Consider the following 27,002-nt stretch of genomic DNA (forward strand, 5'->3'; position numbering starts at 1 on the left):
GCAAAAATGAAGATCTAACTTTCGCCAAGGCGGTAGAAATAGCAACCGAAACCGAGGAGGCCGCCAAGGTAGCCAAGGAAACTGCCGTTGGTCCCTCAAAGTCTCCGATGTCTCTCCCAATCAATAAGTTGGGGCAACATAAATCGGAATCCAAATCCTCAGCTCCTCGACAAAACAAATCTCAGACTGAGTCAACCGCTTGTAGAAGTTGTGGCAAATCGACCCATGAACGCAAAAATTGCCGTTTCAAGGACGCCGAATGTAATTTTTGTGGTAAAAATGGTCACATTGAAGCAGTTTGTTTCAAGAAAAAAGCTGAATCCCGAAAGACGGTCAAGCCTATATTCATTTATGGACAGACTAAAGCACTTCGCCAAGTCAACCAAATCAATGTTGATGATGAAATTACACAAAATCTCCAAATCAATGGGCATTCGATAAGATTCGAACTCGATACTGGAGCTCCCGCCAATTTCATCACCCATACTTTATGGCAAAGTTTGGGTAAACCACATCTTCAATCGTCGGATTTACAATTCGAGTCAGCAAGCAAGCATCAACTTCCGATACTAGGGAAAGTTGAATTATCAGTTAAAGCTCCAACAACCTGTTGCAAGATCTGGTTCCACGTAACTTCTGTTCCTGGACTAAATCTTATTGGCCGAGCGGGTATTCGACTACTTGATCTTACAGTTGATGAAAAGATTAAGAAATCATCCAAGAGTACTGTTGCTAAGGTCTTTGAGCATCTCAAACCTGACACAGATCTCCAACAAAGGTGCAGAATTCTATGTTCTGAGTTTCCAGACCTGTTTAAACCAGAATTGGGTTGTTTGAAAGACTTTGAACTTGAAATAAAATTCAAGCCTGACTACAAGCCTATCTTCTGCCGTCCAAGACCTGTACCTTTCGCTATTCAAGAAGATCTGGTTGACGCTTACGAAGCTGGTATCAAGCATGGTGTTTGGAAACGTACTCAATTCAATGACGAAGGTACACCTGTGGTTCCTATTCAAAAGACCGCGCTTCCGGGACAAACAAAACGAAAGATTCGAATTTGTGGCGACTATTCAGTCTCCATTAATACTCAGCTAGAACCTCATCGCTACCCAATGCCGTTGCCAGAAGACCTGTTGCGTAAACTGCGTGGCGGTTATGGATACACAAAAATTGACCTGGCTGACGCTTATAATCAAATTCGTTTTGGTCCAATTTCTCAGAGACGACTGGCTCTCAGTACACATACTGGTGTACTTCTTCAGCTACGTCTTCCATTTGGAATCACTTCAGCACCGGGGTACTTTCAAGAGACAATGGATAAATTAACAAGTGATCTACCTGGTGTAGCTGTCTATCTCGATGATATTCTCGTCAGTGGCAACAACGCAGCCGATCACATTTCCAACTTGCGTGGTCTTCTACAACGACTAAGCAAAAACGGACTACGCTGTCGTCTAGAAAAATGTATTTTCGCTAGTCCTTCGATCGAATATCTTGGTCATATAATATCTTCGGAAGGTATTGCTAAAGGTAACAAAGTTGATGCTGTTTTGGCTATGCCAGTTCCTAAGGACGTTAATACGCTGCGATCATTTCTTGGTCAAGTACAGTTTTACGGCAAATTTCTTCCTCCAAATTTGTCTATGACATTAGACCCGCTCTATCGTCTAATTAAGAAAGATGTGCCATGGCAGTGGACATCCGAACAACAGTCAGCTTTTGAAGCTGTGAAACAGTTGTTATCATCTGATTCAGTTCTTACTCACTTCGATCCTTCGAAACCGTTAGGAATGGCAACAGACGCTTCAGAAGTTGGTATTGGTGCCATATTGTTTCATCGATTGGCAGATGGCTCTGAACGTCCAATTGCAAATGTATCGAAGATTTTGACTGATTGTCAATGTCGCTACAGTCAAATTCACAAAGAAGCATTGGCAATAATTTTTGGTTTGAAAAAGTTTCATCAATTTCTTTTTGGTCGTCGTTTTACCATCGTTACTGATCATAAACCACTACTGGCTCTGTTTGGTCCAACAAAGGCTACTCCAGCTATGGCAGCAAATAGACTGGCTCGATGGGCTTTAATTCTTAGCCAATACAATTACGAAATCGAGTTTCGTAAGACAGCTGAACACGGTGACGCTGACGCGCTCAGTCGATTACCGGTTGACCATGATCGCATTTTCGATGGGGAGGACAGTAGTGAAGAAAATTTAATGATTTGTGCGATGAAAACCGTTAGTCGTCAAATCAATATGCATGATCCGAATATCCTGGTCCGCGAGTCGAGCAAAGATCCTGTCATCGCTGCAGTTCTTCGCAATGTTCGAGATGGTTGGGTCGAATCCGACAATAATGGCGAAATACGGGAATTCCAAAAACTTTCCGAAGCTCTCTCAGTTTCAGGCAAATGCTTGTTCTATGGTCCACGTGTTGTCATCCCCAAAACTCTTCAAGATCAAGTCTTGAAGATACTGCACCTAGGTCATTTCGGCATTCAACGAATGAAACAACTCGCACGATCTGCCGTATATTGGCCAGGCATTGATTCAGCTATCACTAATCTAGCACACCAGTGTACTACCTGTGCGGAAAATCAGAACCTTCCATCAAAACCAGCAGTCCATCCATGGATGCTACCAGAACGCCCTTGGAGTCGTCTACATCTTGATCATGCAATCAATTTCATGGGTACTAATTGGCTTATCATGATTGATGCTCTATCTAAATATCCATGTATTCATCCTACGTCTTCTATTAGTGCCAAATCTACCATTGATTTACTGGAAGAAGATTTTGCACACTTCGGTTATCCACATGCTCTAGTTACCGATAACTATTCCTCATTCACTTCTCAGGAATTTCTAGAATGGTGTAATAGTCGAGGTATTGTCCTGCTCAAAGGTGCTCCATATCACCCCGCCACAAATGGTGCTGCCGAACGACTAGTTCAAACTTTCAAAAAAGCCATGAAGAAATCAAACCTACCTCCTAAGAATGCTCTTCAGGAATTTCTCATGGTCTACCGCCGAACTCCTTTAGCAAATGGATCGTCCCCTAGCGAATTACTCAATGGCAGACAAATTCGGGCGCAAATCGATCTGCTTTTGCCATCCCCTGTTCATTTACAACAATCAAAGCAATCTATGGACTCTTCCAAAGTTGTAAAATATTCAGTGGGAGACTTGGTTTATGCCAGATATTTTAGCTCAAGTAATGATTACAACTCAAAATGGATTACGGCTATTGTCACTGAAGTATGCGGTCCTCGATCTGTCATAGTGAAGACAGAGCCTGATGGTCTAGTCTGGCATCGTCATATTGAACAACTCAGGCATCGCTACAACTCCGGGGAGGTGGAGGAGTCAATAATAGTACAGCCCGATTTGTTGTCGTGTGAGCCGACTGGTCAAGATAAAAAAAAAAAAAAAAAAAAACAAGTCAAAACAAGACGATCTAGTAGATGCCTATCAAAGAATAATCAAAACGCTTGCTCTCCGTAAAACCAAGCTGGCGAGGAGATGTTACGGTCCATTCTAGAACTTTCTAGATACAACAGAACATTCGAGAATCTTCCATAGAACCCTCTAGATATATAATAACGTTCCAGAATGTTCTGTATCTTTCTAGGAACTTTCTATTTTACTATAAATATTAAGTTTGTGATATTATTGTATTGTATTGGTATTACTGAATCAAAAATAAAAGCTTTACAAAAATCGAACTTTTCTTTGGATCTGTTAAGAAACATAACAAATACTTTGAAAAATGTCGCTCTAATGGATCACTTTGGAAACGTGAGGTTAGAACATAATTATATCCTTCAAATAGAAGATCTTCAATTAGACTAGAAGTACTTTGCAATTTTATTACTAGTGCATTAGAAGTTTGAGTTGTGAGACAATATCTTTCAGTGGAACTGTACTGTAAATTTTGCCACTCTTGAACCCAGTGAGCAAGTGCACGTAAAAATTGTGGCTTATCATCCTCCATAACAGCTGCATTTCCTATAATATTATTAGAGTATTTCATTTTTGAGTTGGATACTACCCACCATAAATTAAAGAGTTTTAAAAATTTTGATGCTGAGTATTCATTAGGAAAGTAATTTTGAATTGCAGCTGAAGTTGTTTCATGGAATATATTTAATGCCAAGTTGACATCTTGTTTATTGTTACCTGGATATAGAGTCTTTTCCCCTAATTTATATGCCTTTCTTAAGTTTGCTGAAAGAGTTTTGTCTTTTTCATGTACTCTATGAAGCAAAGTCCAAGAGATATCCCCTGCAGACACTTTCATATTAAAACTGTAATCAGTGAACTGAAATGGTGGGAAAATGAACTTTTTAGTACTAATCAAATTATTTCTTAAGTTTTTAAGCAAATGAACACTATCATACATCAGATAAACTTTATGATCATTACAAGTGATAAAGAAATTTTCTTCTGGCTTATCTGACCCATAAATGCTAAGCAATTTTGAATAAGCTGAGACATTTGTTGGATGGTAGTCTGCAATCAATGCTCAAATGTTAAAACCTGCAGATCTTAATGTATTTAAACTTTCCTCTATTTCATTTTTAATGAAATCTCCAGTGATATTAGTCTCTGGGATGGTTTTAATTACATAAGGTATTGATTTCTTGAGGCCAACAATCATAAAGACAATTACTCCTTTGTAGAGATTACCCTCTTTATCTTGTCCAGTTAATCTACCACTGTGGTATTCACAAGATTGCTGCAGATACATTTCATCAAAAAGAATAACACAATCATTGCTTATTTTGTCCTCATTTAACAATAACTTTAATGATTTTATTGAATCAATTCCACCTGATACTAACTTCTTTGATAGTGACTTTGACGGTAAAGGAAGTTGTTCCAGAAGATGCGAATAAGCCTGAGATGATGAATATCTTTGCATTAGTGCAAAACCTAACACTTTTGAAGAATATGGAGGTCGACCTTTAGATTTAAAAAAGATTAGTTTTGAAAGTTCATTAACTAAATAATAGGAATTTCCTTCAACAAGGTTGTGCATATAAGACACCAAATTATCTAAAATAGATAAACTTGTGAGTTTACAATTGTTGATAGTTCTAAACCAATGAGGAAGTGGAAGTGGACAACTTTTATAATGCAGTTTTACATGCAAATTGTTATCAACACTTATTGATTCAATAAAAGGAGTGGAGTCTACAAAAAACAAACGATAATATAAAACAAAACTTTCATATCTTTGAAAACTAAATCCATTTGGAGAGTTAGATTCATGAAGCATATCAATGTTTTTTATTTTATCCATTTCTTGAAGTGAATGAATTTCATCTGGGATAGTAGAATCTCGTTTAGTTGGTGGTTTACGAAAGTTAGAAACTTTAGGCATTACAGAAGATAAAATACAAGTTTCTTCAGAATAAATAGATGGAACAGGTTTTAACTCGTGTTTTAAAGTAACTCGTTTTCCATATTTTAAATATTTTTCTTCAAAATGATCGATGCAAATAACTGAATGTTTGCTTGGTTTCCAATCTTTTCTGTTTACAAATTTAATCCATTTTTCTTCTAAATTAGTATCTTTGGGAAAACTAAAAACAGCTTTACTTGGATAAAGAGAACTAGGTTCACTTTTTTTAAATTTATAGCCAGTTCGACAATTAACCACAGCGCGTTTATTTACCATATTTCTCACAACTAATTTGGAAACTTGATCAACACGACGTTCTTGCCAAAAAAAACCATGAAAAACTGGCCTTCTAATTTTCGGCCTATTTTGCAACATATCCGGCCGTGTATAAAGTAGGCCATGACTTGAATTTCCGAAGAAAATCCTTGGAGGGATTATTATATACACCTTCCTGATTCAAAAAGTTTAAATCAAACTATTTCGTCCGAGAAAAAAATTAGTTTGAAAATTTTCTTCACTGATCACAAAATGTTGAAATGATAGCATGCAAAATATTGCATTTTTACAAGTAATGTTTTTCTACATTAAATCGTCGCAGTAAATTAAATCCTAGCTAATTGATTTACTTTAAGCATATTGTCATGAATTTCTAATGTTTATTCATTTCTAAGAACGAGCAAAATCTTTTGTTAATTAGAACACAAAATTTAAAGCCTGGAATTCTTAAAAAAGCATTAAGAGACAAAGAAAACATAAATATAAAAGTTACAAATAAGAAAAAATGTTCTGGTTGAAGGACAAATTGATCTGCCATTTTCTTTCAGAAAGGCAAAGAATTTTGGCAAGTTTCATGTCACAGGAGACAATAAAACCTACATTGTCCGTTTGAATCAAATTGAGCAGTGTTTTTATATTTTCATCGTTTTCAGGAATATCTTTAGCACTAGCAACCAAAAGTTGACGCTTAACACTGCTTTCTTTTGCTGATTGTGTTGTCAAGAGCTTTTTGCTTGGAGAATATTTTGCTTGAGTGGCTTGGTCTTCCTGAATTCCAAGACTGATTTTTAGGAAACGACCTCCACCATCGATACCCAGCTTCACAATGTGGTCGTTGTAAACTTATCTTCTCAACAAGACTTCGTTTTTAATCGCTTCAAGGTCCTTACAATTAACCACAATCTATTCCTTTTGTATTTGCGGATCACTGTAAACCTTGATAATTGTTTGCGTAAAGTGATCCGAGAGTTGCTTTCCAAACTTTTCACGGAAATTTGCCTCAACAATTTTTAAATTTGAAACTTGATTCAGAGTGGTAGCAAGCTTCCGTATTCATGTGTTGGATAGTCCTGTGTTGGATTGGACATGAGATAAGTCTTGTGCATTCAACTTCGGAAAAGCTTCTTTGAACAAGCAAGATCTTGTTTAAAAGAAGTGTTAAAAGAGTTTAAGTAGTCTAAGTTTTTTTTTTTTACAGTAATAGCATAAAATAAAATATTTCCATGAGGAGAAGTATAAAATAATTAACTTGCATTAACAAAAGGCATTAATAAAAATGAATTCAATCATGAGAAAAAGATAAGTTCTTAAATTTTTACCAGGAGTAATTGGAAGTGGTCGTCCAGCAGGCTGTGCAACCCAAATATTTCCATGAGGAGAAGCCTCTTTTGAAGCAATCACAGAAGAAGTAATTTGTTCTCTAACCTTTGTGTCAGTAGAATGTCAGGATACAGGAGAGTAAATGTTTACTTGCAGTTTTCACAACAACTTGCAAAACAAATGCCTTTTTCCAGAAAATGACATTTGTTTATTTTGTGTTCTATCTTTATACAATATTTTGCCCTTTCCCAGAAAAAATTGAAAAACGCAATCTCATAAAATTACACCTAAATTGAATAAATTACCTTAAATATCATTTAGGATGATGATTTAACATAGAAAAAACATTACTTGTGCTGTAAAAATACAAAATTTTGCATGCTATCATTTCAATATTTAGGGTAAGTGAAGAAAATTTTCAAACTATTTTTTTTTTTTTCTCGGACGAAATAGTTTCATTTTAAATATCACATTTTTTGAATCAGGAAGGTGTATATAATAATCCCTCCAGAGAGTTTCTTCTGAAATTTAATTTGATATTTTTTTTTCATTTAGGCCTAAGGTGGGCTATTTTCCACTTATCTTCTCTTATAGAATCGAAAAATCAGTCTTTCGGAATAAAAAAGATATATAGTTATAGTAAAAAAGTAAAACCTTTGCTTTCTCAAAATATGCAGTGAGTTCACGGCAAAATCACGACAGCTTCTCGTGTAGGTCAAAATCATTTATCAGGCATATACGGTGAGCACACTGGACAGTTTAAGCAAACTGATTTTAAGTATTTTTAAAAAAAATTACAACTGTATGTTTGTGTTAAATGTCAAAATGCCACGTAGAGCTTGTTATCAACTATCATTTTATAGCCAGATGTAGAATTGTTACTTTCTAGAACATTGCAGCCAAAAAAAAAACAGCCGACCCGCATCAGCATGCAATACTTCTTTCGGATGTTTCTTTACACTATCGACTTCAAGAAACATCGCATATAATTTTCTCGTTTCACAAAAAAGCACGGATTTTCACAGCATTCACGGCAAATTCCAAAAATCACTAAATTTACGGCTTCGCGACTTCGTCGGTTTCTATTAGCCCTGTTTACTAACAGGGCTAATAGCAACCGACGAAGTTACGTTTTACTAACATGGAGGTAAAAATCATCCAGCAGCAAATATATTCCTATTAATTATAAGTTTTGGCGTGGTTTCGATAAATAAAAGTAGTCATGTTTTGTTGAAATACTTTGATGCTTTCAAGTCGAATCGAAAAAACAAGTTATTTTCACAAATCGTAATATCCGCAACGGCCTTCGGCATTCAACGTCCCTTGTAAACTTCTATTACTTCCTTAAACGAAACAAAGCTTACAAACTCAAATCAACCGTCGTAGTTTGACAAAACAAAAGAAATTGCTAAACGTGTTCTCTGACCTTGTTTTGTGGGGAATGTTGCACGTAGCAACGCAAAAAAGAATATTTTAAAAATATACATACATGGCATCTGCTATACTAGACAAAAAGAAATAAATTAAAATCAGTGCTAAAAAGTACATTCTTTGTCAAAATGAAACTAAACAGTGCTTTATACTTGTCCTATTGTACATCTTTTTTGAAAAACGGGTTAAAAGTATTTTTTAGTTAATTATGGGTTTGTATTTTCTTTTATTATTATTATTACATGTATTTCCTTTTTTTTTTTTTTTTTTTTTTCTTTTTATTTAATTATGGATATTTACATATTGGTATTATATTTATGGATATTTATATATTGGTATTATATTTATAGATATTTACATATTGGATAATTAATTTTTATTTAACTAATATTTTCTTTTCATTTAGTTATGGATATGTATTTTAAACTGGATTTCCTCAAAATAGTTTTTTCTGACTTGAGAACTTTAGCTAGGCACCGCCGATTCGATTCGTAAAATCCGCAAAAAGCCAACTCGACTTATTTTGCGGATTAAAACAGTCAGTTCGTAAAAATTTTTCGGATTAATAATCCGAAAACTAATTTACGAACCACTAACAAATTTTTTTTTTGCGGATTCACTTTGTTGTTCGGATTAATAATCCGAAAAATTTTTACGAACCAATTTAACTTTAATTCGCTTAGCGAATTATACAAATCACAATCCGTTCGCGTCACCATTAAATGGTGTGGTCCAAACAAATTTCATTTTTATTATGTGCGCGTCCTATAAATAGTGGATTTCTTTTTTATTTTCAATCAGTCCTATTTGGAAATCTTAACCTACAACAATTCGTTCAACAGATCAAGTCTACTATTCTTCACTTACATTTATTACGGAAAGCCATTATTATATTATTTTTATTTAAAAGTTAAGAATATTTCAAACTGAATTTTTGCGGTTTTTTTGTTTTTTTTTGTGGATCGAATTCCTTTGCGAATTATTTCGCTTTGCGGATTGCTTCAATTAGTGGATTGGCCCGATAAAATTTAAATTGTTATATTTCTTCTACTTAAATATTAACAGAAATAAAAATAGAAATAGAGATAAAAACTAGTTTGAAAAATTGTTACGTTCATTTCAACAATTAAGGCAAACAACCTTTAAATAATTATTTCTTTTATTGAAAGCTTTTTGCATGCCTCAAAATTATCACTTTTTGTTAAGACAAATATAAAGGAAAAACTCAAATAATCTGATTTATTCCATTTTTATGTTATTTCATTTTTTTTCTTCTTTTCAGGTGCCTAAGCTATCTAATATTTGAGAATTCTTCAACAAGGTGAAGGAAAACAAGGAAAATGTAAGGCCTGTGTCAAGCCAAAAACCGAGGTGTCATTAGAGCTTGCTCACTAATTCAATGAAGATCTTAACAAAAGATTCAAAGGGGAGCTAATGAATATTGAATTTTCTATAGCTCTTTTTTTAAAATCCTAACAGGAAGGGCATGTGCTTTGTGGGTGAGGGGAGAAAAATTGAAGTAGTCAAAACTGCAGTAAAGAAAGCGATGGAAGAACTGTCAAAAAAAGAAATTTTGGCTAGCCAAAGCCCTTCAATGTTGGATGATGAAGATGATGAATACTTTGATTTCACTGAACAACTGAGGAAGAAAGTGTTTGGTGCAGGTTAAGCAACTCAGTAAAATTCAAGACATTGTGTGGCCAGGAAATGAATTTGGAAAATGATTAACTTTCAGTGTGATTTTGCCTTTTTTTATTTCTTAACAAGGAAATCATTTCGTTTGATTGTATATTTGAATATTATAAACAAATAAAAATGAATCTTATTTCAAAAGCATTTTTTATTCTGAATCCGTATAAATCCGTAAAAATAATATCGATTCGATACTTTCGGATCGGATTGCAATTCGAATAATATTTTTCGAATTGCAATCCGATCCGAAAGTATCGAATCGGATTGCAATCCGAAAAAATAATCCGAAAAAATTTTAACGAATTTTTTTCCGATACATTTTTTTCGGATCAAACCAATCCGTAAGTAATTTGAACCGTTTAGCAAAGATAATTCGGTGCACAATCCGCAAACCGATAAACAGTAACGGATCGGCGGTCTCTAACTTTAGCACGAGTGTTTTTACGCACCACAAGCGTAGAAGTAATATATAGTTGCGACAATGGCTATTCAAGTCGCACTGTATTAAAGACGTGTCTGCTTCGGCAACACATATATTAAAATTGGAACGATACAGAGAAGATTAGCATGGCCCCTGCGCAAGGATGACACGCAAATTCGTGAAGCGTTCCAAATTTTTAACTATTTTTGAGTTAAATTTGACCTCGTTTCTCTTTCTTTTGTGAGCCCAATTTTACTTTATTTTGCTTAAGTTTTAAATTCCTTTTAGAAAAGAAACTTAAAGGACTTTCCTGTATAAGAGATTAATATTACGGCAACTCAAACAGATTTTAACAGAATAAAAAAATATATAGAATTTTCTGAATGCTCAGTACTGGCAAAAGTATATCACAAAGTTCTTGCAGCTATAAATTACAGAAATACTGTATTACAAGCTCGTAATGCAACAATTGATGTAGTAAAAGCCAATATTTCAAGTCTTCTTGTTAAATTTAATACAATAAGAGATAATTGGGATAATATTTTAAATGAATGTAGATTGTTGGGTACATCTTTACAGATAAACACAGAGCTTTCAGGAAAAAAATATACTAAAAGGAAAAAAATAGCACAGTTAAAAAGGACGCCGACAGAAGAATTTAGAATTAATATTTTCAATGTTTTCAAGAATAGTGTTATTGGAAATATGACATGAAGATTTAATGCAGCAAAAGAAATAGATTCTTTATTCAATGTATTATGGTTGGGTAATTCCGCATCAAATCACCCAAAATTTAGAAAATTTTGAACCACGGGTCCTCAAATTTTTTAAAAATTTCTTTGGCTGTTGCATCTTAAAAAGAAAAGTTAACACATAAAATTTCAGCTAAAAATGTTGAGCGGTTGACAAGATACTGCAATTTTAATATTGACCTGGTTTCCCAAAATGACCCGGTTTTCATAACATTCTGAAAAAACATTTTTCTTAAAAAAATAAGAAATAAAAATGGCAAAAATATGAAAATAAACATAAATAAGGTTTTTTTGATGCTAAATTCAATAAAAGTACTTAAAATGCTCAAATATAAAAGGAACATGCTTAAAAGTTAATAAAACAACTAGTTTCTATAAACCAACTTTGGGGCCCAATATCTCAAAACACCCCTGTCAAGTTTTTTTTTTTTTTGCTGTTAATATTTTCAACTGCTTATAATCTTACTAGGCACAAAAAATCTAACTGGAAAAACAACTGAAACATATGGAACTTTAATTTCAATGATCTATTACTTTTTGAAGAAATTATTTTAAAAAACATGCAAATAGAATTCTGTAAAATATTATATTTAGTTTATAGACTCCTTAAAAAAAAAAAAAAAAAAAAGAATTTTGTTATATTTAAGGAAGACTTAATTATATGATAACTTAGTTATTTGATCTTAACAACTGAAAAAAACATCCTGTTTTGTTTTTATATAAAAACTGAATAAGTGTGATATTGATGTGCATTTGTTTTTAAAATTTTGGTAACTATATTTTGTAAAAGTTTATAATAACTAGTTTATAAAAAGTTCAGTTATAAAACAATATTTATTGGTAAATTTTATTTAAATTTTAACAAATTAACAATTTCATATATATATATATATATATATATATATATATATATATATATATATATATATATATATATATATATATATATATTTCATATATATATATGTAGATTGTATATATATATAAATATATCTATAAAGAAAATAACCAATATCTATCAGTGTAAAAAAATATACAAAAGAGGGATTCTGAAAAGGTTTGAATTATTTCTTTATCAAAAAATTTTTCAATCTGTCTAAATTACATATATTAACTGATGGTTGCGCAGGACAGTACAAAAGTTGTAAAAGCTTTTACAATCTATGCCAACTAGAAAGTGAATTTGACCTTAAAGTTGAATGGAACTTTTTTGCCACGTCCCATGGAAAGTCACCATGCAATGGGATTGGCGGTACTGTAAAAAGGTTAACAGCACAAAAAAGTTTAAAACGACCATACAGAAACCAAATTCTCACATCAGAAGCTATGTATGAATTTTGTATTGAGAAAATCAAGGTTGTTAACTTCATTTACATAAAGGGATTGGACTTACAATTGCAACATGAAGAGCAAAAAGAAAGGTACACTGGTGTAACAACTCTACCTGGTACTGGTAGCTTTCATCAACTTATGATCTTGGAGATAACAGGGTTGGGGCAAAGAGGTGTAGTACGGACATTAATTATTCAATAATCCACAATCTTAAAAAGAAACAAGATATATTTCAACTTGATACTGTTGCTTTAGGTTGTTATGTAGCTGTAGTCTGTGTAGTAATGGATCGGCATTGTAACTAAATCCAACCTAGAAGAAGTTGATGCTAAAAATAAATTTCTTCACCCAAATGGTCCATCAATCTGTTTTAACTGGCCTGAAAGAGATGACTACTGTTTTATTCCCAACACCAACATATTGAAAAAACTATCTGTTCCACAAGCTTGCTCCAGTTCCGGTAGAAACTATGTGTTTGAAAATACTGAAATAGAGGAAGTACAAGTAAAATGGGAACAATATTCTAAACTATTACAAACACAGTCAAAATAACTAACATCTTCAATACCTTTAAAAATCTTGTATATTTAAGTGACTGTTTAAATTACGATTAACTTATTTTTATTTTATTTACAAATATTTTTTGGGAATTTCTTGAAAAAGTAATAGATCTTTGAAATTAAAGTTCCATATGTTTCAGTTGTTTTTCCAGTTAGATTTTTTGTGCCTAGTAAGATTATAAGCAGTTGAAAATATTAACAGCAAAAAAAAAAAAATTTGACAGGGGTGTTTTGAGATATTGGGCCCCAAAGTTGGTTTATAGAAACTAGTTGTTTTATTAACTTTTAAGCATGTTCCTTTTATATTTGAGCATTTTAAGTACTTTTATTGAATTCAGCATCAAAAAAACCTTATTTATGTTTATTTTCATATTTTTGCCATTTTTATTTCTTATTTTTTTAAGAAAAATGTTTTTTCAGAATGTTATGAAAACCGGGTCATTTTGGGAAACCAGGTCAATATTAAAATTGCAGTATCTTGTCAACCGCTCAACATTTTTAGCTGAAATTTTGCATGTAATATTTTTTTATAATAAGGAATAATGTGTCAAAATATAACACAAAAGGAAGACACATGGTTCAATGCACTGGGTGATTTCATGTGGAATTACCCGGTTGTTCCGTGACTTAAATGATCAAGAAATACAAAATATATGAAACTGATATCGATGATCATCTAGAGATGAAATACTCCATTTAAAATCAATTTATGATGCCAATATACAAAATATTTCTCTTCAGCCTGTTGAATTTAAAAAATGAAATTAAAAAAAAAAAAAAAAAAAAACTGGATCATGGCCTACTTTATTTATACGCCGGATATTTTGCATTTTGAAAAAAAAATAGGCCAGTTTTTTCGTATGGCGTTTTTTAAGAAGCAACTGGAATTTTAATGAATATGGTTAACAAATATTGCATTGTGATGTGAAGTATGGTTAACTTGTGAAACATGTTAACTTGATAACATGTTAACATGTGAAATATGGTTAACAAATATTGCATTATGATGTGAAGTATCTACAGTAGTATTTTCGTTTCCAAAAAATGAAGAGTTGAAAAAGTCGGATTAAATTTGTAAATAGTAAAGATTGGACACCTACTAATTCTTCCGTAATAGGCATCAAACATTTTGAAAAAAAATATTATAAGAAAGGTAATACGAATCAACGTTTTCGATTAACAAAAAAACTAAAGCCTATTCCAACTATTTTTGATTGCAAAAATTGGCCTGAAGAAGGTCCATCACAACTTATAAAATCTTCTAATTCGCTAAGAAAATCACCAACTAAAAGAATATTTCAGCTAGATCAATATGGACAGCTTTTATTAAGTGATTTGATTAATAACTTTGATGATATTACTGAAAGTCTTGCTCCAGATAATTTTTTATTCTTGAAGTATGATGATCATGTAATTTGTTATAAATTGAGTCATAGTACTTTATCTATTCCTGAAGTTACAGAGTGCATTCGTGTAAACAATGAGATGCATGTTAAATTATTTTACAAAGGTTCAACCCTGCCATTGCCTCAGTGGTTTCGTCATGGAAGAGATTGTTGTTTATCTCGTAAAAGTATGTGTTATAATTTTCCTACCTACATTAAATCACAAGCTAAACAAATTTCATCTATATTCACTGAATTACAGCAAATTAAGTTTATAAAGAAACCTATTTTTTTTAGCCACCACAAACCATCGGAAAATATCAGAAAATAAAAAGATTAAATCACATCGGAGTCACCTTTATAAACTATTTCTCACATCGGAATTTACGCATTTACGCAATTTCCGATGGCGGGATGCTCTAACTGGATGAGCTGTTTCTAAACATAATTGCAATAAGGCTATTTTGTACAATTCCAGTGACAGTTGCCCAAGCAGAAAGATCATTTAGGGTATTGAAAAGAATAAAAAACGTATTAAGATCAACAATGACACAAAATCGTTAAAATGACTTAGGACTTACCTGAAGGGGAAGTAAACTTGATCAACATGGGGCTCACCCTCCTATAAACGGTCATTAGGATACTAATTCGGACGACGGTGGGCATTTGTCTACTTCCCAAAGGGGGGGGGGGGCAAACTCTTGGACGACGCACAGTCTCCTCTGGACGGAGTAGGCATGCGTCCACAATGCAATTTAGCTGGAGGACGTTAAACTCTAATACATGACTTAGGACTTTTATCTATTTCAGCGGAAATGGCTATGAAAACTACTTTTGAAGAAGTTATTAATTTGTTTGTGAGTCGAAAGGCTCGCACAGCTCTGTTATAAAAAGTGTTTAACAATGCATTTTGTACACCTTTTTTTTTCACTTATACTTTTAAAAGATTAAACTAATTTTCATTTTTAATTTTCTTGTTTTAATACCTGAGTTAATTTTCGATTGTCGTAAGTGTGTTTCTTGACTCTTTTTGACTTGCAATATTCGGTAAATGAAATGGTTATATAATCTTTTTTTAATGCAGAGGATACAAATTTTCGATCACAAACATTTTCAACAAACTCTTTCCTAAATTGTAAACATGTTTTTCGCGTCTATGCAGATAGAACATATTTCCCTTTTTTAGGAAAGTCCTTTAAGTTTCTTTTCTAAAAGGAATTTAAAACTTAAGCAAAATAAAGTAAAATTGGGCTCACAAAAGAAAGAGAAACGAGGTCAAATTTAACTCAAAAATAGTTAAAAATTTGGAACGCTTCACGAATTTGCGTGTCATCCTTGCGCAGGGGCCATGCTAATCTTCTCTGTATCGTTCCAATTTTAATATATGTGTTGCCGAAGCAGACACGTCTTTAATACAGTGCGACTTGAATAGCCATTGTCGCAACTATATATTACTTCTACGCTTGTGGTGCGTAAAAACACTCGTGCTAAAGTTCTCAAGTCAGAAAAAACTATTTTGAGGAAATCCAGTTTAAAATACATATCCATAACTAAATGAAAAGAAAATATTAGTTAAATAAAAATTAATTATCCAATATGTAAATATCTATAAATATAATACCAATATATAAATATCCATAAATATAATACCAATATGTAAATATCCATAATTAAATAAAAAGAAAAAAAAAAAAAAAAAAAAAAGGAAATACATGTAATAATAATAATAAAAGAAAATACAAACCCATAATTAACTAAAAAATACTTTTAACCCGTTTTTCAAAAAAGATGTACAATAGGACAAGTATAAAGCACTGTTTAGTTTCATTTTGACAAAGAATGTACTTTTTAGCACTGATTTTAATTTATTTCTTTTTGTCTAGTATAGCAGATGCCATGTATGTATTAGGGCTGTACCGGATTTAATTTTTCCAAATCCGGCCGGAGCCGGATTTGCCGGATTTAAATTGACAAATCCGGCCGGAACCGGAGCCGGATTTCGAAAGCAAATTACAGGAGCCGAAATCCTGTAAATCAAACAATGTTTGAAATGGTAAACAATATTGACCATTTTCAATACCAAGTGACAACTTTTTTCTGTTAAACTTCATTTTTTTTTACTAAAAAAGAAGGAAAAATTTTCAAACAGTATAAAAAAAACAATATAACAGAACAATATAACAGAACAAAATAATTGATAAACGATTTTTTTCTATTTACTAAATTAATCTATAAGCATAAGACTAAATAGTATTTAGTCTTTGATCAGTTTCGAACTGTACTTAAGAAATATTAGACGAGCTGCATTATGTGGAAGGAGTGAGCTGCGGTGATCATTGAGGACCTCCCCAGCAACACTGAACAAACGTTCTGATGGTACACTTGTCGGCGGTGCACCCAAATAAATGCGAGCTACTGTCGCCAGAGCTGGCAATCTCTGCATATTTTTACTCCACCATTGTAGTGGATCAGCGAGTCTATTTATTTCTGGTTCTGCCAGATACTGGCTTAGCTGAGTTTCAATGGTTGTTGGCAATTGTTGTTCAGGTGCTGACGTAGATTGAACAATTTCATCAATACATCGCCAGAGTAATGATGATGATGTTGAAGAATTATCCAGCCGAATTTTTTTTGCTGGAACTTCTTCAATTTTGTTAATCTGCTGCTTAGCATGCTCAGATTGACTTTCATCTTGCATCGATACCCTCTGCACTGTAACTTTATTGAATGCAAGCAGAACCGCTGCCTTTGCAGCTGTCAGTGTTGTCTGTGATGAAAAGAATTTAGTTTTAAAACGTGGATCAACCAACGTCGCCACTGTATAAAGAGTTTCCTCCTCAATGCCTTTAAAACGCTCATTCAATGACTTAAGTAGTGTTGACTTCATAGTCTTTACACCTGCATCATTGCCTTCATTTTTCAACAGATTCCGCAGAGCTGTTACAATAGGGATAACCAGTGATATATGAGCTGTTTCATAGCTAACTTCATGAGTAGCCTCTTTAAACGGAACCAGCACACAAACTACATTCTCCGCCACAGACCATTGATATGCAGTTGGGCAATAAGTTCCATCAACTTCTGAACAGTAGACAGTTAATGCACGACGCTGTTCACATATCCGGCGCAGCATGTAAAACGTTGAATTCCACCTTGTACTCACGTCTAGTATCAGCTGGTGGTCTGGTAAACAAAGTTCAACCGACCAGTCGCAGACGAAGAATGCCTAAAATGACTAACTAATTTCTTAGCAATACTTATTATATCTGATATTGCCCGCTGGTTGAGCAAGCCATCATGTACACATAACTGAATAGTATGTGCAAAGCACCCAAGGCTATCTATGTTGGCATCACGGAAACATTTCGATATGTTTGCCGCATTATCGCGAAGTACAACATGACAGCGTCCAACGTCAATGTTCCATTTGTCAAGCATCTGCTGAAAGGCAGTCATCAGTGCAGGGGCAGTATGATGTCCAATGAATGGCTTACAATCCAACACAAAGCTCATGTTTTCAAAGTGCTCTGTTAGCCAGTGGGCAGTTAAACCCATGAATGATTGCACAGTATTACCTGATGTCCATGTATCAGTGGTAAATGACAGAAATGGAGAAGTTGCTGGATCTAGTATTACCAATAGTTGAGCACACACTTCATCGTTTATTTCAGGAATTAATCGCTCTGAAAAATATTTCCGTGATGGAACAGTGTACCACCTCTCTAAAACTCTCATCAGTTCAACGAAGCCTGTCTTCTGAACAATCTGAATCGGTTCCATATCAGTTATAATCATCTTAGCAATGGCAGATGAGTTCTAATTGATGAGCTGTTGTTGATATCCCATATTTTCATGCGTGCAACTTGTTCTGGAATGTGTACTGTACCATGGCTTTACTGGTTGCGGCAGTTGCACCAGGCTTAGCATTTGACAGTGCTACAGTTTCAGCTTTCTTCTGTGAGTCAGCAATTTTTATTTGTATTTCGTTGTATTCTTTAGGATGTTTTGAACGAAGATGTGTTATCATAGACAAAGTTGAAAACTTTTTAGGTTCACCAGCTTTACCACGTGACAAGATGCTGGGACACAGCAAGCACTGGCATTTTGCGCTGTCGCTATCCTTTAATTTGAAGAATTCCCAAACTGGACTGCTTTTAACATTTTTTCCTTTGCCTGCCATCTAGTTAAAAAAAGTTAAAACAAATCTTATGAATGACTATACAATTTTTGCAAAGTAGTTGAATGTAATATCTCAACATAAATATAGCTAAATGTTAGAAAATTATTTATAATATATTCTTTATTATGTTTGAAATAAACAACTTTGATATTTTGAATAAGCGTGAATGATTTGATTAATAAGCGAAAATAAAGTAACAAATTACTTCTAAAGATTGTTTATAATAAATAAATTTTATTTAAATTATCAAAGAAAGTATTATATTATGTTAATAAGGTAGTTTTATTAATTAAATACTTTAAATAATTTTTAATTAAGTATGTATTTTTATAAATTTAAATCTTTCAGAAATATTTCAACGACTAATTTTTTCGAATTTCGAATTTTTTTTGCTCTGAAGTTACCAATTTTAATTGTCGCAATGAATGGAATCGATAACTTCAAAGGGGGAAAGGAATTGTAAAGAAATGTAAATACAGATACCTTTACAAACATGGAGTACATAGAATATAGAATTAAAAAGAACATTGATTTGTGTAAATAAAAGCAAAAAAGATGTAATAAATAACTGACCAAAAATGCAACATTCCCCACAAAACAAGATCAGAGAACACGTTAAGCAATTTCTTTTGTTTTGTCTAACTACGACAGTTGATTTGAGTTTGTAAGCTTTGTTTCGTTTGAGACATATCGGAAAAAATACTCAAAAAATACACAAAGTTAAGGCTGGTGAATGAAGGACCAAGGAGTTGAATGAAACCAGATCTTGACAAAAAATTTTATTTAGGCTTTTTTATATTTCGCTATACCTTTTTTAGTCATTTTAAAATTAACCTTACAGGTCTATTTTATTATTGACGGAACTTTGTTTACACGAAAGAAGTTCCCAAATTTACAAATGTTTATTTTGAAAAAATGATGAAAATCTATTCGTTCCGACAACTAATTTCCTTTACCTTGGTGTAATTTGTTTAGTAATTTGTCAACCCGTGAAATATTTACTTTATCCTGAACAGTCTTGTTAAATAATTGTTATAAAAGTTTAAACTAATAGCACGTGATCAGAGTTTCTGTTTTAAAACTGTGGGAAGCCATTTTAGTAGTTTTTTTTTGTTGTCGGGTGAAAATTTAGGGTGGAATGGAAGAACCGAACTTCAGGTTTGAAGTCGAACTTCAAACCTAAAGTGCGACTTGAGCGCATGCATAAAGCGAACTTCAACTCAAGTCAGACTTGAAAACAGCCAAAAATAGACCGTTTTCAAGTCTGACTTCAAACCAGGCTTGAGAGAGCAAAACTTCCTTCTGAATGCGGACTTGAGGGCGGACTTGAAATTTCAAGTCAGACTTCAAATCTCAAGTCTGACTTTAACGGAATGCAAGAAGCGAAATTGAACTGAATTCAGACTTGAAAAACGAGAATTTTTTAATTTTCAAGTCATTTTTTAAAGTCTGCTCTAGACCAATCTAGAAACCAAACTTGAAAAAAAAAAAAAACCGCCATTACCATTTTGCTGATGCGTAACAAAATTTTACTATTACTATATAACTTATTACAACCTTTGCAAATATGAAAATGAGATTTTACCAAGTAAAAGTAGTTACTTGGGTATACTAACGTAATTAATTTAGAAGGTTACATTGTGAAAGTCTATTTGGCAATGAATTCACTACAGAAAACTGAATACCAACATTGTGAAAACGTGTGTCTTTTAAAGCATCCTGTAACTTGTATGTAATGATCCAACATATCATATTTTGATGCCATTAAAAATGTTTATTAGAATTTTGAAATGTCGAACATCCTAGCATTATAAAAGGCTGTTGACTAAGGCACGTTTTTGTGATACAGTATAAAAGTAAATTCCATTTAGTAATAAACAGTTGCAGTTATATAAAGAAGTGATACGTGTAAAAGGAGTAAAAGAGAGTTCATGAGAAGTAGTTACAATAATATGAAGTATTAAAAAAAACTTTTTTTTAAATGTTCAAAAATTAAATTTTAGAAGAAGAAGAAGAAGAAATATGCTAAATCACATACCAAGGTTTATTATTGACGTTTACAACAATATAGAATTTAAAAGGTGCTACAGATTTTCCAAAGAAACCTTTTTAATATTAGCTAATGACATTATTAGCAACAATGTTAATAATCGAGGGTGTCCACTTTCATCTGTACAACAACTGGCTATTGCTTTTCGGTTTTATGCTACTGGTTCATTCCAACTGATATTCAAGAACCGGTATCAGAAAATGGCACCTTCTTATTGTAGATTTTACATTACATTTTTAAATAACAATATTTTATACCAACAAATGATAATATACTCAAGTAACAATAAGTAAACTCTCTTAGAGAATAATAGGAGATTTCGAAGAGCTGAAAGTCAACTGTTTGTCCAGTGGTTAAGAACATTTCAATTCAAATGGCTAACAAAAGATACCAGTACATAAAGTTTCCAACAGCGATGTGTATTTTCCGATAAACACCCTAAATTCAACGCCTCGACTATTTTTCAAGTTCGACTTTCTCAAGCACGAACTTGAAATTTTCAAGTCTCGTTTACGCATTCGCTCAAGTCAAATTTTCAAATCTGGCTTGATAAAGTCGAACTTGAGATTTCAAGTCGAACTAGACTTAAGTTCGGTTTTTTCATTTCAGCCTTAGAGTTTGTCGGAAACCTTCATGGCTCGCTGATTTCTGCGGCCTCTTTGACGTTAAACAATAGGTTGCACGTCCATCTCTTATAGGTCCATGGTTAATGTTAATTGCGTACATAAGTAAAATTTAATGCTCCTCATCATATCACCGAGTTTCTTACCGTGGTGAGAAACAAAAGTTTTCACCCGATTGTCGGTGACGCTCGGTTGGAAAATATTTTTTATTTCGTATATAGGCGGAGCGCACTGAATTTTCCATATTCATCGCACAGAATCGATACCGTGCGTAAATCCTTCGGCAATAGAGTAATTAATGAAAAGAAATTATTTGCTACTTAAATCAAGGACGTATTAATAGATGGAGTTCAACGCATTGTTATAGATCAAAGGTGCCGCCAATTAGCCAAAAACTATGCGTGTTACCGTCAATTTTCTAAATTCATGATACAGATACTCCGACTTCTACCCGTCAAATTTCCGTCAAAAAACCTCCCTCAGTAAACCCATTATAATTATGCATTTACTGAAGCTTATGGTTATAAAAGACAAAAAAATTAATCAAGAATAGTTCACAAATCTGAAAAAGGTTGATTTGACCAATGAACTTTGCTTAATAAAAATTTAGCTGTGTTTAAACTTTGACGTCTAAAACTAGGCTTTTGCAAAAAGGCTATGTTTGGTTTACTAGAATGGATAGAGTAAAGTGAAACAAATTTTCCTTATTAAATTGAAGCTGCTATGATATAGTTTAAAGGTCGAAAAAGATATTTTTAGTGTTCTTTTCACCCCACTCTCAGATTATGCTTCCCACTTTAAGGTTCAAATCAGAGAGTATTTCTTATTTTTGTCGGAAATGTCGAACTTATTTGCCTCGCTTTTTTTTTTCTCTTGAATTTGTGATTATTTTTTTTTCGTGAACGACCTAGTTAAAAAATTTCTTACTTTCGATACCTAAATTGCATTTTGTCTAAAGGTATTATAACTAAAAGCATCTTAAAGTTCATAAAATACTATTCGTTTCAGGAGTTGGAAAGATATATAAAGTATGTATTTTTAATAAGCATTTTTGTTTAAGCATTTTTAAACTGTCATGTAGAGCTACTTTAATTATAATGATCTTATTTTTTTAATTATTACTGTTGTTACTAATAGTAATAACAGAAATAATAAAAATGATAAGACCATACTTTTAGTTGCATATTCTTGAGCCTTCTACAAGTGATGCATAGCCTTATTTCTAACCTTTTCTAAATATTATATCAAAAGAAGTAATCTTATATTCATATTTATTATCTCATTACAGGATAAATAACCAGTCTTCATGAGGAATATTTAAAACATTTATGTAGAAAGTCACTATCAAATAAAACCTTTTGTTATCTATAAACAAGCAATTCTTAGCTTTTACAAGCTGGATACAACCTCAGACTATCAAATAGTTCATCCTGATATTTATGCAAATCATGTTATATGGTCTTATACAGGTTAGATTTAAAATCAAAAAAAGACTTTGAAGTTGAGAGGAATGATAAATTCTTCACTTTTTCTGAACACACAAAAACCTGTTATGTATGTAACACACTCACAAGAGTTGGAAGAAATAAAAAAGTACATGCGATAAGTATTTATCAACAGTTAAAAGCATTTGCATCAAAACATGGTTTTGACTGTTACAATGAAAATAATAAAAATTATTTTGTAATAGTTAAAATCAATAGTTATCGCCAATCAAATAGCATGTGGAGACTAATTGTTTTAAATCGTGAAGTGCCATTATCCATTAATATTAACAAATCTCTTCCAGATCAACTAAATCTTCAATCTGCTAATATTATATTCTCCAACATTTCATGCATAAACATCTGTAAATGTAATAATGACTTCCAGTATCTTTTTTTGTAATCAGAAATAAATTTTCTGATTTTAAAAATTTCTGAAGCACATCAAATGAGGATGTTGGAATAATTGAAACGAGAGAAGGCAAAACAGTTGAAAACTTTAAAGTTATTAGACATAAAGGTTGTTCATTAATATGTTTAGAAGTCTGTTGTGATTTTAGTACCATCTACAATACTAACTTGGCTGTAATGGAACCCAGGTTAAAGAGAAATGTCAATCATCTATTACCTTTAACTAGCCATTTTTTAACTGTGTACATTTTCTTACACCAGTATATGTAAAAAATGTAATAAAGACAACTTGCATTCTTCTATATGGAAGTTCAATAGTACATTACAAAAATTTACAGTTTTGAATAATTTCTAAAATCAAAATTAAGAGTTATTACAATATTTTCATAATCTGGGAGTATTTGCAAATATAAATTAGCACCCGTTTAGGCGTTAAGCTCCACAACATGTGAGTATAAGCACACCTTTAGTGGCAATGTAACATTTCTTTTCATGCTTTTTAAAATTCAATTCTCTAAGATATTTATTGTAACATTTCAGACAGGTAAATTTAGTTATTAGGCGTTCTTCTGTTTTTTTCAGCATTTTGGTTTCTTCTGCAATCAGCTTCTCTGTAGGAATTGCTGGTGGTATGAGCTCCAATTCAAAATCCTCTGATAACAATTCCGCTAACTCTTCAAGATCTATCTCAATAAAATCATCCACAACTAATTCAATTTGGTTATCAATACTTTCAAGCAAAAAAGAATAATCTTGATTAATAGCAAAGTTTTCTGTCATACTCATTTTATGTATCGATGCTCAGTAAAATACTTTTAAAAATATTTTTATTGGATAGTCGAGACCATCTTTTTCCGATGTCGAAAAAAATAAAAATACTCCCCGGTTTCGCAATTATCACCTATTGTTTCGCTTTTGTTATCTAAACAATACCGTAACACGCATATCTTTTTTACAAAACAATGCGTTGAACGTCCATCTATTAATACGTCCTTGCTTAAATATAAAAAAATTTCGGTTTGCGGCTAAGTTCGAGAAATTTGCAACTTCAACAATGAAATGCATCTAGAAATCTTTACTTACATCAAGCAGCAAGTTATTTATTTAGAAAAAAGTTACAGCAAAATTGTTACTTTTCTTGCTGCTGTTGATGATGTTTTCGCTATTGCTCCTTTTTTCTGTCCATTTCTGTCTCTGCCTTCAATTACAAGATTTGAACCCATAGTTCTTCCCTTGGTTGTGGTGTATTGCCCAGCCTATGCTCTGTTAAATTTCTTAATCTGATGCTCCAACCCTCATCACGCGTGTTTGGTTTGAAGCGTTTGAACCGAAATTTACGAGGATAAATTTCTTTTTTTTTTTTCGATATTTTTCGAAAAAAAATTACACAATAAAAACTAGTAAAGAATTCGCAAAAAATCAAATTCCTATGAGACATTTTTAAATGTTTTTTGAAAAAAATTCCTTACAGTAAATGTCGCGTAAAAAAAAAAAAAATTCAAAAATGAAAAATGGAATGCGAAATGCGAAAAGGAAACATACTTATAAGGCTTTAGAGAATGAGTCAGTTTTCAACGAATACATGATGTACAGCCACAATAAAAAGTAAATTTTACGATATTTTACAATAAATTTTCCGGTCTTTAACCATAGTAAAAAAATGTAATATTAAATTTTTTGTTTAGTTTGCATTTACGTAGTCTTTCTTTAAGACTTACGTCCCTCATGCTTGAAAGATATTCACACCTCTACTTTAAAAAAATATCCACACCTCTACTAAAAAAAGAGTTCTAAGTAGAAAATCTTTTAATCCTTTTGTCTGATTTTAAACCATTCTTTTTTTAGATAGATAATTACTATATAATTGCATTTTTAAAATGTCTGGTTGAATTACGTATTGAGCCATCATTTTGGATTTTATCAAAACTAGCAAAGAATTGACCTAAAATATTCTGGAGGATGGAAAATGGAATGACTTAATGTAAATTTTCATATGGAGAATCGGAGAAAGATTTCTTTTACGGGGAGCTAATGAAATATAGGAACGAGAGTTTCTCTTGAAAACTATTGCAAACGAGTCTTACCAGTGTACAAGCCTGAAGACCGTTTCATAGAATAAAACTTTTATGAGCTTATTGAAATTTGAACTTTAGTATATTTCGTTTTTAGGGTTATATTTCGTATTTATATTTCGTTTTTTATATAATATGATTTGCATGATAACACTTGAATATTTTAGTAAGATTATGGTGTAAACAGCTAACATCTTCTTCAACGGTTAACGTTTAACACAACCCATTAACGACTAATATATTGGCAAATCGTTCGCTTCTTCGTTAACATTGTATATCTTCCAATCGTTAATCATCACGTAGCGGCTAAAAATCCAATAATACTTAAATTGACTGCGATAAAACAACATTGATTTTAATGTTTTTAAAATACTCCAAGAAAAAATTTGGATATTATTTTTATTAGTAGAAAAGTATGCCGACAAAATTTCAAAAAATGCAAATTGGTATTTATAGGAGACAACGTCTGTTAAAAAAAACCGCCGGTATTTTTTTAAAGATCTTACGGCTAAATGGGTGTCTATATGGTTTGGATGTCCAGAACAGCCGAACGGACCGAATGTAAAAACTGTTTCAATTTTTAATTTCTTTAGAACGACTTTAAGATTATAAGCCAGTGCGGAAATATTTTTCCATCGTTTAGAGGGATGCTCCGTATAGTTTTTGTTATTTAAAAAAATAATTCTTTGCGGGTTTAAACCGAGTTCATCGCAGCTATTAAATAACTCCTCAATTCGATCCGCACCAAGACCGTCATAGTCTCCATACGTTATACATATTAAAAAAAATATGACACCTTTTTTTTGTAGTTCGAGAATTGTGGGTGAAAAAAATACGCTTTCGTCGTCTGGATGAGCAGTTATTAGAGCAACGTTTTGCTGATCAGTAAAAAGAGTCTCTGCCGTAGTTTTTTTAAATGATTTTATCCATATCATAGACAACAAAAACAAGATAGTAAAAGTCAAAACCCATCTTGTTACTATTTTCATAATTAAAAAGTGTTAGTTGTTCAGCATTTAATACACTTGTATTGATTGTGTAACAGAGTCCATACAATTTTTTTTCTATAAAGCTATCAAAAGTTTTAAAGAATTTCAGGGGGTTGTTGAATAAAAATATATCTAAAATTTATTGTTTTTTGTGGTGTATAATCTTAAATGTAAATTGAAATTTACAAAAAAGAAATACATTTGTGAAACTTTTTTTATTTATAGAAAAAAATAGATTTTTATCTTTTAATTATATTTAATAATTTAACCTAACTCCCGTATGCTTAGTTGCTCAGGCATAATAAAAGCTTAACCTTTTGTATATGCGTCATTGATTTTTTAATCGTTACTAATAGTAATAGAACAAATATCAGAAATAAAAAAATGAAGTAAGCAAGGCAATCTTTATATCAACAGACCGTGTAAGTGAGTGACTAGCGGTTAAGGGCCAACTTAAAGTAATGTATATATAAACGAGAAGCTGTGCGTGTTTGTCGTACTTGAAGTGTTAAAACTATAAATACTTATGGGTACAAGGCAACCTTTATACTAGCTAAATCTTTAAATTTTTCATTTTATACTAAGTTTGTATAAAGATTACTTTGTATGGGGTGTCGT

At 32.3% G+C, this 27,002-nt stretch overlaps 2 protein-coding genes and 2 non-coding genes across 4 annotated transcripts; 1 reads left to right on the top strand and 3 right to left on the bottom strand.

The window, feature by feature from the left end:
- The first annotated feature begins 10,637 nt into the window (after window positions 1-10,637).
- LOC145188432 (U6 spliceosomal RNA) lies at window positions 10,638-10,744 on the top strand. Its single transcript, XR_013847068.1, has one exon. It is a non-coding gene; the product is annotated as a U6 spliceosomal RNA (small nuclear RNA).
- A 5,129-nt stretch (window positions 10,745-15,873) lies between these two features.
- On the bottom strand, window positions 15,874-15,980 carry LOC145188431 (U6 spliceosomal RNA). Its single transcript, XR_013847067.1, has one exon. It is a non-coding gene; the product is annotated as a U6 spliceosomal RNA (small nuclear RNA).
- Window positions 15,981-16,829: 849 nt separating this feature from the next.
- On the bottom strand, window positions 16,830-17,462 carry LOC149893251 (zinc finger BED domain-containing protein 4-like). Its single transcript, XM_090084663.1, has one exon. The coding sequence runs from the start codon at window positions 17,460-17,462 to the stop codon at window positions 16,830-16,832; it is 633 nt and encodes a 210-aa protein (XP_089940789.1).
- Window positions 17,463-17,746: 284 nt separating this feature from the next.
- Window positions 17,747-18,370, bottom strand: LOC149893252 (zinc finger BED domain-containing protein 4-like). The gene has a single exon (XM_090094558.1). It carries the CDS (start codon window positions 18,368-18,370, stop codon window positions 17,747-17,749), a length of 624 nt encoding a protein of 207 aa, XP_089950684.1.
- Between the last annotated feature and the right edge of the window lie 8,632 nt (window positions 18,371-27,002).

This window comes from Hydra viridissima, unplaced genomic scaffold (genome assembly GCF_058129835.1).
Source record: "Hydra viridissima isolate aposymbiotic clone 2 unplaced genomic scaffold, HvirCarnegie_v1 scaffold_1, whole genome shotgun sequence".
Classification (NCBI taxonomy): domain Eukaryota; kingdom Metazoa; phylum Cnidaria; class Hydrozoa; order Anthoathecata; family Hydridae; genus Hydra; species Hydra viridissima.

Bases quoted from the DNA above. Each gene is read 5' to 3' on its own strand.
- LOC149893251 (XM_090084663.1), bottom strand. From the start codon at position 17,462: ATGAAGTCAACACTACTTAAGTCATTGAATGAGCGTTTTAAAGGCATT.
- LOC149893252 (XM_090094558.1), bottom strand. From the start codon at position 18,370: ATGATTATAACTGATATGGAACCGATTCAGATTGTTCAGAAGACAGGC.